Raw genomic sequence first — 13,479 nt, forward strand, 5'->3', positions numbered from 1 at the left:
AAGTAACAAACAAACATGGTACGCTTATCAACTACAACTTTTAATGTAACATAAACAATTTGATAAAATACAATCACAGAAGCTTGTACATTTCCAGATTTGCAAACCACGCACACCTATATAACATTACAATATACATTAAAAAACGCATCTGAATATGCATTGTTGCAAGCATGCGTCAGAAAACCGAGCAAATTTTACATAATAAATAAGTTTTGCCTTTTAGCTATTTATCTGTTTGTACAGTACCATCAGAACAAAGTTATTTATTTATAAAAATACAATAATGAGTTACAATTGCTGTGAGTATAATTTTACAAGAAAACGTTTCGTGTAAACACAACCATTTTTCCGTTTTGGAATTACTTTTTCGAAAAAATTTCGCATGACATGCTAGGAACATTGACAAAAGAGAAAGTCAATTATGTAAAAAAAAAGTTATACATTACTTAAACATGTTCACAATAATACTGTTCATAATATATCATAATAAACCATTATAAATAATGAAATGTTTTTGTGGAGAGAGTACACTAAAACTAATGTACAATTGGAACGCTCACATTAACATAGTGTTGTTCGGGAACATTGCCTTTACATTTTAACATATAGCCGGTTATAAAAGTTTCTTCTCCACGTCAATAAGGAAGCAAACTTCTCACAGTGAGGTCCCTTAGTAATTTTGTGGTAAAGAAGATTTGCAAGAGCGACCCCTGTTATGGATTGGGTTAAAGCCAATTGGGAGATGAGTGTTAAGAGATTGCCTCATTAGGCCATTTTAATTGGCGCACCAATCCACCCTTGGGTTTCGCGTACTTCCCGTACCTGTCTAGCGCCAGGGCGGCCTCTGTTGACCTCCAACCAATATTCTGTGCAGTAGTTCGCGGATAGGGCTTGGGAGAGGGATCCACTTTGATATATTTTTCTATGGGTGTTACGGGGTGCGGCTCTATAGGCTCCACGTCTTTGTGGCGTTTTTCTTTCTTGGGTATTTCGTCTTTAACTAACTGAAAACGAGAGAGTTTTAATCATAACTCGAAGAGGATTAGAATTATATAATGAACTGTAAGTATAAAAAATGGTGGCGAAAATGCGAAATTTTTTGCGCAGATAATATATCAATATATTTATCCCTAAGTTAAAATTTCTGCTATTCGTTCAATGGCACTTTACAAACAGTGAATAACAAAAGCCTTTAGGTGATTCGTTCGTTACATTGGAGTTTCATTGATTTTTTTGTGTGAAGTTCACATGCTAAATATGGAAAATACTATTGTTTACATAAATGCAAACAATAATATAATTGGGTTAGCTATGTATGAACACTTTTAATCCGAGCATTTTACATGTCTCGTTCCGCTGAAAATGGTTTGCAAATCACCATTGATTTCAATACAACGAAGTTTTTATTGTCAGAAAAAAATCAGTGAAACTGATGGATGCCAAATGCGTTATGTCAAGGGATGGGTTCATTGTAAGCGAAGGAACCCAGACAATGGGACAATAACTTTTTGCAGGAAAAACATACCGCAACGACCTGATATATGCAAATAACCCGTCGGTCAGTCATTAAGTGAACATGTTCAATTATAAATAATCGGGCATAGATCACAGTGGTAAAACAATCTGACAATATGCCGACAATGACCGCTGCAATTAACTTACAACAACCAGATTTAACTCATAGGTTTGAGATAGCGCACCAACGTATTTCTGACTCAGGTTAATGGATAACAACTTTTCGACCTTACGGGCGCGTCAGATGCTGCCGATAATTGAGCCACTGTATTCGTTCTTTAATTCAGTGCGATAATTGAGCCACTGTATTCGTTCTTTAATTCAGTGACTGAATTAAAGAACGAATACAGTGGCTCAATTATCGGCAGCATCTGACGCGCCCGTAAGGTCGAAAAGTTGTTATCCATTAACCTTAGTAGATACAATTCATCGGCAAAGTTGTTCTACCTTTAGGAAGCTCAGAATAGCAAATACAGTCTTTAGGGAGCGATGAAGTCCTGAGCAAAGAAGCGCATATTCATATAATACCGATGAATTTAATGTATGACAGAGGCGACTTCACCAATCTAAGGAGGTCAATAAGAGTTTTAAAAAACGCTTAATATGACAAGTCTCCGACCATAGATCTGTCATATCACAATATATGCCGTTAACCAGAATGAAGGGGGAAAATATAAACTACAAGAGGAGCGTATCCTCCGGGGAGGGCATTGTGATTTGACTATTTATTTAAGAAATGTCGCAGGTTAGGACACTACGGTTGCACAGATGTGACCTTTCCATGTTAGTATATATGTCCTACCCACGACTTAGTAACTCATTCTCTCGACTTAACGAGATAACTACAACGTTGCAACGAGTTCGTATGTCGTTGTAAAACTCGTTGAAGCTCGTGTGAACTAATTAGTTATGCTCGGGAGCGAGTTAATTTACTCGTGATACCGACATAATCATTCAAACAATCAATTAATCAATCAAGATATATTATTGTTTGTTTGTTTCGTTGGGTTTGATTGCAACTTATCAAAATACATGCTGTTCACCGCAAGTTTCAATATGGCTGTCACAAAGGAGGCAGACGTAGTTTCAAACGATATTAATATGACAGAATCGCGTTTTAAATGCATTTCAAATTGCGTGGATTAAGGTAAGTTGATTATTTAGTCAACACAAATTTATTGCCTTGTTCGAATGGCTAACTAACTCATTACCACGACCTACTAATTAGTTCCCGATAAGTCGTGGGACAGAGTTATTAAGACGTTGAAACGTTTAAACAAAAACAAGAGAATCAAAGGTTCGCCTTTGACCCGAACAAAATTGAACTGTTCTGAGAAACGTTTGTGATGATTGTGTAATAAATAAGCCTTTGACTTTCCTTTTACCCAGAACCTTTTTCGGCGTAGCTGTTTAACACAGCTTTTCACCTTAAATGACCTTTACATATTGGCATACTTCTTGTAAAACTAAATGTCCGCGGGGACATCTTTTCATTGTTATTATAATACAGGTTTTATAACGCGTTTATAAAAACGATACATACGTGGTAAGCAACCAATTAATGTGTACTTACTGGAAATACAATGTCAACGCAGAACAAAGCATCTGAGCAAAAATGGCATTATAAAAAATAAACAAACAAACCTGCTAATAAGGGTTATAAGATTTCATTATTGCCATATAAGAAAACTGCTCGCCCTTGCAGCCATGTGTTTCAGCCGATCGTTTTATTTTCAAACTCGGCTGATATATGATGTGAAAAAACAACAACTGACCCGCCGCTCTGGAACCAAGATTAACAACGAATCGGGACCATTTTCGAACTCGGGCTAGATATCATTAGAGCATTGTGTTCTGAGTTAGTTAAATAAAGATTGGACTTAAATGTGACTTCCAGATTGTAAACAAGGTTACACAATAGATATGTTCATGCAACATAAGAATTTATTTGGATTCGTCATATGGTCAGTAATCTTGAAAGCAATGGAGTTTTGAAAGTCTATTGTCTAAAAGGCAAGTCCGGTTGTTGCGCAGTCTAAAATGAAGTAAGATATCCCAATTATGATTCTTCAATAATAACATCCCGTGTTCGAACTGCAAATAATCGTATAATAGCAAATATATATATGGGGATACATATCGTTTAAGGGCTCACAAATGCGAACGAACAATGACTTTGTGTGAAGATAACTCGTATGATACTTCTGTTCCTAGTGTTATCTTACATCTTCGTATTTCGTCGTCATGAACTTCCACTTGTTCGGCCAGAAGCGAGACGCCGTCTCCTCCAACTTCACGTGGTCTTTCCTGTAAATCGGGAAATGTCCGCATGAGGCATTGACAATTTTGCTTAGCTTGTAAGAATCGTGAGTCAAAAGTTCGATACCCAAAACACGCTTACCGGTAGTTAGGATGTTGCGGTTATCTGTAACGCCGAGTGGTTGAGTTGCTATAAATTATTTTTATTTTATGACAATAATGTTATTTAAAGCGGTTAACCGGTAGTGATTTCTTCATTCTTTTAATCATTAATCTCTTTTATGCAATACCACGTATTTAAATCTCTTATTTCATAACTTACTGAGCAGATATTGCCACCTGGAATGATAATGTTTAATAGCACAGAGTTTAAAACGCGGATTATGACTTACCGCTACCAATAATCCGTATTATAAACATGGGAAGCGCATAACGTATAGGTTATTTTAATACCTATAAATCCAACATTTAAACCCCCATTATCGATATAAACCAACTGACAGCTATTGAAAACAGCCATCGATAATAGGCATAAACATTGCTGAATGAAATGGTTATTTCAATAGCTTTAATAAAAATGAAATTTTGTAGTTAAAACAGCACAATTCCAGTATAAAATAATGTTCAAAGTCAATATCCACAGGCCTTTTGTTACTTTGACTTTTCAAAAATTAAGTAAGTTTAAAAAGTGAAGAACTCACCTAGATTTTCATACTGTCGAACAACCGATATTTAATGCTATTTAATCAAATCAACAGATAGGCTCGAAATATTTAATTGGCACGTGATGCCCACAGTTGGCAATAACCTATGACCATTCATCACCCCTACCCTCAGTAATAGGATATCAAACCTGCTAGTTATTGCATTATTAAAAATATCCAGGTGGACACATCGATCGCCTGAGATAACTTGGCACCAAAGCCTACCGATATTCCGGTGATATTTGTCGACATCGCTTTTTGAGACCAACGCAGTTGTCAACTAATAAAGCCCCAACAGAAATCAATACCTATACCTGGTTCCTTTATCGTGAAATTTAACATTTCACGACATACTGGCTCAAACAAATATATCGTGAATCGAAGCATTTATGGTTTGGGTCAAATTTCATTCTCATCTACGTTTAATTTTCAATTAAAATTTAAAAAAGCTACATTATCAATACATAAACCTGCGTTTCTTATTGTATATTCAAACATTTCACGATCAACTGGCTCAGTAGAAGTGCAACTTAAATCGAAGAATTAACGGTTTGGGTCAAATTTCGTTCTCATCTAACTGTTATCTCTCTGTAAGTGTCCAGCAATGATTGCTGTGATTAAGTGGGTTCCTGGTCGTAATCAATACATTTGCTTAAAACTGTATTGGATTTCAGATGATGGTAAAATTAAACTTAACGATCACGACAAGAGCGCTGATATCCAATAAACCAACGACGCTCTGGGAAAACAGGGCCTAAAGCATGTGCGTAAAATGACGTCTCACGTCTACGCATAGGCACGTCTCACGTCTACGCATAGGCATTTAAGTCAGGTTTTCCTAAAGCGCGGCTCACATTTTGCAAACGCAAAACTAATTTATATGCAAACATACTTTTTCGTTCTTTGAAGTTAATTTCTTTACAAGTTTGGTTGACCTTTAACTTAGCTTCAAGAAAAGAACCAGTCAATGACTTGTATTTATTGAAAGCCTAAACCTGAACCAACAAACTGTTGCAGTGTAAGATTTTGTTCAATAAACGTTCAGTTAAACCATGTTTGTGTTTGAATTACTTAAATGAAAACGATCAATGGAAGCTGCCTTTAGAGTCATATAGGCCTAGTTATTTTATAATCTTTTCAATTTTATTTATAACAAACGTTTTATATTGCCGTTCTGTCTAATTGAACAAGATAAAAGCAGACATATGTGGATTTTCATTTACCGTTACTGACATTATAAAACATGTAAGATGACATGCTGTAACCTTTACGATGACATTTTGCAGGCCTTTAAGGTGACATTTTCAAAACATTTAAGATGACATTTTGTTGGCCTTTAAGGTGACATTTTGCTGGACTTTAAGGTGACATTTTGAAAACCTTGAAGATGGCATTTTGTTGGCCTTTAATGTGACATTTTCAAAACCTTTAAGATGACATTTTGCAGACCATTATGATGACATATTCCAGGCGCATTGTAAAAGCGTTAAAGAACGCGATATGAAATACATGTGCAAGAGATTATTTGTTGGAGTTTCGGTTACAGCTCATAAGATGTTCATGTGAAGGTTTATGATTTCAACGACATGTTCCTGTACAGACGTACACAATAATTGAAATAAAAGATATAAACGCCAGTCGCAACATTGATAAATACGAACGCCTTCTATTAGCACAAAAATGGACTTTAATTTCCATTATAGAACCTGATTGCCATTTGGACAGATTTGTGTAGCAATTGTGTCTGTGTTATTTAAGACTGAATCAAACCCTGTATAAGAAAAAAAACACAGAGAAAATATATCATGTATTTGGCTCTACCAATGCACATGTTATGAAGAAATTATTATACACATACAGGAACATATATATCGATATATATTTAATTTGATTACAATTTGTTTTACAAACATGCTTAAAATGCACACTTGTCATAATATTATAACTATCATCAATATAATAAATGGATAATAAACCAGTAGAAGCAATGAAATGCATCTTGTTGTAAATATATTATGTAATGTGTGTATGTCTATTAATAAAGATATATGTTTATCAATTTATAATAATAAAATACTTACCATATCTGGTCTTGAGCCACGAAGTTACATTTTGAAGCTGCGTTCGCTTTCAGCCCTTTGTCCGCCGCAGCCATATTATTATCTAAACTCCTTGTTTCAGTTTAACAACCAAATATCAACCTATTTTGAATTCCTCAAAACATAAATAAATTACGGTGAACACTTTCAATAACTAATCCTCTATCAATATCCTGGAGTAATAAAATTTAATTTACGATCAAGTGCGTTTTCGAAACGTCGAATAGATGTCTTGTATGCGCGATACAAATAACTCCTATGTTTTCTATACCCTAACAACCACACCGTCTCGACTTGCAGAGATTAACAATATGTATGAACTTCAGACCACTTTCCATTTCAAATTAAGAATGTACACTTAAATCGGCATATCTGTGTTTTACTACCCCGTGGTTAAGTTTTAGAATGTTTGCACTAAGGCGACGCTTTTGTTTGACTGTATTGGGCGATTGAGTTGTAAATCCTGTAACTTAATCAATCGATAAACAAAATGGTTTGAAATTATTTTGTTTTGATCACCGAATAAACGGTCCTATCGTTTAAAGTTAATATCTTGGATTATCCAATAAGACTATTTTCAAACATTGTTTTAAATAACAAAAAGGATTTCTTACGCCGCACTTTAATTGTCTTACTAATCGATAGCTTTATTGAGATTAGACGATCCGAACTAGACTGTCGTCTGCAAAACATATATTATACTCGTATTATCGGCGAACAAGAACAACCACTGTGGCCACAATTTATAGAAGAGTACGTACCTAATCATGTCTTCTACAGTTCTGCTGTTGCGTTCAAGAAACATCTTAGGTTTATATAGTTAAATGTGCCATAACGCTTGACAGAGGCTTATGTATTAATGTTTATTATTTTATGTTATTAAATGTATTTATTAATCAACCTAAAGTAGTTTAAATAATATACAACAATTAAAATATCAAGAAAAGTTTGAAAAATCATTTGGCAGGATTTCGAGCCCGCGTTCTTTGGTAGCAAAAATCAAAGCGCTGCCTACACATATTGGGGTAAAGGCATATATCTTAAATGTTATCTGAACACTTTCCGTCGCAAATGGATTTTCGACTGCATAGGCTAATCTGAGGCGACACTTAACGCACATGCATTAGGCCGTGTTTTCCCAGAGCGAGTTTCTATGGGTTAGCTCCCATAACTAATCCTCTACACGGTGTTCAACATTTGCCAATATTACTGCTAGGACAATATAACCAAATGATCGTTGGATGAAAGAAACGCTCCAATAAGTCAAGAAATGGTTCATCCGAACTTCTCGATCAGTTCAACTTCAAAGCAATACTATTCTTAAATTTCGAATAATATATGTTCCTGTCCCTGTCAGGGCTGCACAAGTTAATCTTGGACGACACATTACCACGACCATTAATCACGGGCGCCACCTCTTTTTGAGATGCATAAATAAATGAGCCAATGCAACTTACGAGGTGGCGCTCAGGCCCAGATGTTTTCAAATTTCGTTAATAATTTTGCAGTGTGCATGGGTTTGTTATGTTTTTTCAGCATATATCGCATTATTTTTAAAATCGGGCCATGTAATGCGATTCACCAAAAATGAAATTATCCAAAAATGTACAGAAACATATACCTTTATAAGTTGTGGCATGGTGGTTTTTAAAAAGCATTTCGATGATTTTTGCCTTTGTGCCGATCAAATTTCCACCCAATTAAATCGCTAACGACATCAAACTATTGCGTACATCATATATTATATGCTGCATTCACTAAAATGGTAGCTTCTTGCTGACGTAATAGATAAAAGGGAGTGAGCCAATGCTAAGGAGGTGGCGCTAATGATAGGAGTTGGCGCCGTTGCAGGATGTATCAATTAACAGTCGTATCGCAATGAGATCAGCACATGACGTACATTTGATAGATGTTTTTTTTTAAATATTTACTTTATTTTTCAACGTAGATACGATGGTCCAAATCTTTACAGCAGAACATAAACACGTTCTATAGTAAATGAGATGTAGTTTTTAGATAAATAAGTGAGCAACTCAATTAAGAAGTCACAAACATGAATAAAACAGATTGTACGATATATACCAAAAAATGTGTAATACTCAATAACACCAATAACTTAATTCTCAACATTATCAAAATAGTTCATCAACATCAATTTTTGTATACAGTATGATAATGCACGAAATAAATCTAAGATAAAATCTTCTTGAAACGATGATTTGTGTCCCTTAATCCAAATTCTTAATTTACTAAAGGCCATATATTTTATTTACTTTAGGCTCATAAATATTTTGTTTTTCCCACTATCAACTCCAAAAAAATGAGGATAGCTCGGTCTTTTACGTTAACTGTTGTGTATAAAATAATAATACGTGTTAAATGTTCTTATCTTACAAAGACGAAAGTTTAAATCCATCAAGCCATTATTATAAAACTACTTTTTCTAATTAAAACGCACGCGACTCAAATGTGCTGAAGTAGTCAACTTACAAAAATAAGTGTAAGTTCTGCAAACATAATAGAAACCATTTCATAAAATATATCACTTTAACATAGCTATAAATGTGCATTGGCACCACCTCCTAATCTGAGCGCCACCTCCTTGGAATTGGCTCCATCTCCTTTTGAAAAAAAATGCAAATTTATCTATTAGATCGGTTAGAAGCCGACGTTTTTGTGCATGCATTAATTTAAAAATATTCCAAGCAATCATTTTATGTCATGAGCTCGTCACACAGTCAAAAGACATCGATTTGCTTGTACGAATTCTACCATGGCACAACTTATAAATATCCTCAAGTTTCCAAATGGGTTGTGATTGTATGTTTCTGTCCATTTTTGGATGAATTTATCTTCGCTGAATTGCACTATATTGGCCGAATTTTAACAATAATGCGACATATATTGAAAAAAACACATATAAAACCTAATGACCCTGTAAAATTATCCGTTCAATTTCATAACAACCGGGCTTGTGCGCCACCTCGGTATTAGCATTTGCTCATTTATTAATGCATCTAAAAAAAGAGGTGGCGGCCGTGATTAACGGCCGTGATTACGCACACGAATAAAGCGGGGTACGGACATAAGCCCTCTAGGACATTAGCCCCTAGGACATAAGCCCCTAGGACAAAAGCCCCTTTTAAAAAGTGCATGCTAGGACATTAGCCCCCAGGTGTTTTAAAACCTTCAAAACTTTTTTTACAGGTAAGCATTTTATTCCATTTTTTAAATTTCATATGTATATAGAAACAATATATATAGCTTGTATCACACACGTAAATTTTGTGTTTTTTTTTTACAATTTCTTTATTATTTTTATCTTTGGACTTATTTTGCAAACATTTTGCTATCTGACACCATCCAGAAGTCTAAAATTATCTTACAATTAGATATATAAGTAACATATATTGTTGTTGTTGCTGTTTTAAAAAAATAACCCATTAATTTAAAAAAAGATGAAATTAAATGCCTAAAAAATGAATGTAAACATAGGTAGGGGCTAATGTCCTAAAGGGCAAATGTCCTAGGGGGCTAATGTCCAAAGGGGCTAATGTCCTAGGGGCTTTTGTCCTAGGGGCTAATGTCCCAGAGGGCTAATGTCCTACACTCGAATAAGCACCGTTTTCCCCGAGCGCGGCTATCGGGAGAGAACGTCTCATTTCCACCCGCTTGTCTTTTATTTAACAAATGACCAAATGCCTTTAGAGTAAATGGCAATAAAAACAAAAACAATATTACGCACATGTATTAAATAAACAATAACGAAAGCATCATGCATATTTTAAAGATAAACATTTTGACATAGCTCATCAAGCTTGAGTAATAAATGTGGCCTCTACAGTGGTAACTTTTTATTTTTATCCCCCGCCATAGGCGGAGGGATATTGTTTTGGCGTTGTCCGTCCGTCCTTCCGTCCGTCCTTCCGTCTTTCCGTCCGTCCTGAGCCATATCTTGGAAGTGCTTTTGGGGTTTTCATTATACCTTGATTTGAGTATATATATGGATTATAAGAGGATGATGCACGCCAAATGGCATTGTATACCATCTGTAAATAACGGAGTTATGGCCCTTTGTATCTTGAAAAAATGCTTTTTGTGTGTGTCCGGAGCCATATCTTGGAAGTGCTTTGGCGGATTTCATTGAAACTTGGTATGAGTATATATATATGGATAAGAGGACGATGCACGCCTAATTGCATTGTACATCATCTGTTAATAACGGAGTTATGGCCCTTTGTATCTTGAAAAAATGCTTTTTTTAGTGTCAAATATAACCCTTTTGTGTCCAGAAGCATATTGGCGGGGGATATCATTTCAACGAATTTGCTTGTTAAAGATTAAATTGGATGGCGTAGTGTTTGGACTCACGTGACCCTGATTTTAGAGTTTCATCAAGATCGAATGTAGTGGTACAAGTTGACACACACCACGTGACGAAAGACGACGGGCATGGAGTGATCACAAAAGCTTACATTCATCACTCAGGTGAGAGAAAGAAAATAGTGGGATTTTTTTAATTATTATTTTTTATTATTTTTATTTTATTTTTGGGGTGGGGGAGGGGGTAGGGGGCGTGCATATATGCATAGACAGAGGTTGACTGTGCTTAATGGAGGCTATTTGTAACTGATTTAAAAAATGCATTCTTTCCGAGTTTTTGTTGAAAGTAGATGATGTACATTTTAACCCGTTTAGCCACGCTTTATTTATATTTAAATTGAATATATACGCAAATTAGCCTTCTTGTTTTTTAAGTTCATAGATATCGGTATAAACAAGTTATTGAAGGTAAACCCAACAAAATATGTTCTTTACGTACGACACATTCGAGGAAAGAGAGGTTCAATATTATTTTCTATCGTAAGACTCGTGAGTACATGTGCATTCGTAGAGTAAAATACTATTTTTTAGACTGAAACAGGATGTACGCTTTGCGGATTAAATTGCGGAAAAGTGGGCCTTTAATGTAATGAAAACAATGGCATTAATATGTTTAACTTTTGTAATGTAGCGTTAAGTTTAAGATATATATATTATATTATCTGTAACTTGCTACATTACAAAAGTGATTTTTTAAACCTTATTGTCTGTATATAAGTTATATTAAAGAGATGTATAACTGCTATATCCGATGTTTTGAAGAAAATATAGCAGAGCATGCCTGTTGTAAAAATGCATGGAGCACATGATGAAGGGCAGAGTGCGCCTTCAGCTGTTTTCAGCTAACTGGAACAAAAGGGTATATATGTGAGAGCGCCCAAAAATCTGATATACATTAATAATATACTTTAAGAGAATACCCCTTGTTGGTGTATTGACTTAAATGTATTGACAAAACGAGCCACCTCTATTAATAAATGCATGCCTGTCGTTAAACCTTACGCTGTTATGTTTGTTTTCCTTGAATAATGAAAGAGGCTAACATTTAAACGGGAGAAATCTTTATCCAGAAATTGTTGACAATTTTTGGTAAGTTCATGCATAACAATTATTTTGCGTAAAGCCATTTTACATAAGCATGAAATATGTTTTTAACTATTTTGTATTGATGCGTTTGTTCGTCCGAACTCGCCCGGACCGTAACATCATGAATTCATCATGCACATTTAATATATCATTATATGTAGTTTATTGTTAAAAAGTGCACCGTGTAGAGACAGGTGTCGCACCCTGGTCCTAGTTCAGTGTTCAAGGTCCCACTTAGAGGTCAAATGCCAAATGGGGCAGCATAGAGGGCATTTACTTTGTACAGCGTATACCCATTGTGGCATATTGTCATGAATAGGAACAGCTTGAGCTACTATCGTGATTTTCGCAATTATTAAGATAAATAACATAGCAGTAACTAAAACATGAACCAACGTGATATTCAGCTTTTTTCAAAAGTCATGGTATGAATGTGAGAACATATGCTCATGAGCAGCGTCATGATGAAATATTATCTTTATCTTATGCGATATGAGACCAGCGAATCTCCATATCAGTCTGCGCTTCCGCCCAGTCACGAGCTACCAAGTCCGCTAATTAAACCAAAAAATTCTGGCCACATATTACATAAGACCCGTGTTTGTATGACACGCGACTCATATTCGTTCTATTAAATATTAAGTACCGGTAATTAATGTATTATGGAATTAAATTAGTTTAATAATATTCCGAATGTCACAGTTGAACAAGCTCAAATCCTAGCCTTACTACTTTAAATGGTTGACTTTAATAAGTGATCAACAGCTAGGTATTATGTATATGAAAACTTATTATGAAATGAATGCGGACATTTTTCAGGGATTGTTTTTTTTCACATAACGAAATTTCCCAAACAAATGTTGGTTTGTAATCCAAAGATATTAGAATCTGGTCTATTTTTTATTATCCGGGCGGGTTTTGGTAAACTTATAGGCGGTAATTTATAATAAATAAAACTTACACGACAAAAAAAGAATCATTCTTCTATTATCAAACAGAAACATCGATCTATAAATTTAACAATCGCTTCTCAATTAGGTGACCCAGGTTTAATCCCCGTCCCAGGCACGTGCGAGCGTTTAAAATGAGTGGTCACCATACCGGAAAGGTTGGGTTTTCTTCGAGTAATCCGCCCCTCATCCTACAGCACAAGACAACTTAAAAAATAAATGCATTTCATAATAAAGAAAATAATGAGAAATTGCAGCTATATTAAAATTTCGTCCAATTTCATATAGTAAGTTACTATAGTAAGTTAATAAACATCGAAGCACACTTACAATTTTGTGCAATTTACCAAACCATCGAGACTGTTAAATACTGCTTATGCTATTTTTTCTACTAAATCATTTATTTATTATGATTATTTTTATAGTTTTTAATTAAGTACATGTCTAGATCTTATCTTTAATTGTTTTTCACTAAAACTA

The 13,479-nt window shown here is 34.9% G+C and overlaps 2 protein-coding genes across 2 annotated transcripts in view; both read right to left on the minus strand.

Moving 5' to 3' along the window:
- LOC127844274 (DNA replication factor Cdt1-like) overlaps positions 1 to 13,479 on the minus strand; it is a 228,731-nt gene that overhangs the window by 133,337 nt on the left and 81,915 nt on the right. The gene's annotated exons all lie outside the window — the stretch shown is intronic.
- Positions 20 to 7,347, minus strand: LOC127844281 (uncharacterized protein C20orf85-like). The gene is made up of 3 exons (XM_052374378.1): positions 6,563 to 7,347; positions 3,744 to 3,825; positions 20 to 1,007 (listed from the first exon to the last, which is right to left on the minus strand). Exons 1-3 carry the CDS (start codon positions 6,634 to 6,636, stop codon positions 753 to 755), a joined length of 411 nt encoding a protein of 136 aa, XP_052230338.1. The 5' UTR covers positions 6,637 to 7,347; the 3' UTR covers positions 20 to 752.

This window comes from Dreissena polymorpha, chromosome 9, assembly GCF_020536995.1.
Source record: "Dreissena polymorpha isolate Duluth1 chromosome 9, UMN_Dpol_1.0, whole genome shotgun sequence".
Classification (NCBI taxonomy): domain Eukaryota; kingdom Metazoa; phylum Mollusca; class Bivalvia; order Myida; family Dreissenidae; genus Dreissena; species Dreissena polymorpha.

What these genes read in the sequence shown, in the direction of transcription:
- LOC127844281 (XM_052374378.1), bottom strand. Translation starts at nt 6,636, where the DNA reads ATGGCTGCGGCGGACAAAGGGCTGAAAGCGAACGCAGCTTCAAAATGT. An exon ending in GTGGCTCAAGACCAGATATG is followed by an intron (nt 3,826 to 6,562) that starts GTAAGTATTTTA and finishes CCCGATTTACAG; the next exon opens with GAAAGACCACGTGAAGTTGG. An exon ending in TGACGACGAAATACGAAGAT is followed by an intron (nt 1,008 to 3,743) that starts GTAAGATAACAC and finishes TCTCGTTTTCAG; the next exon opens with TTAGTTAAAGACGAAATACC.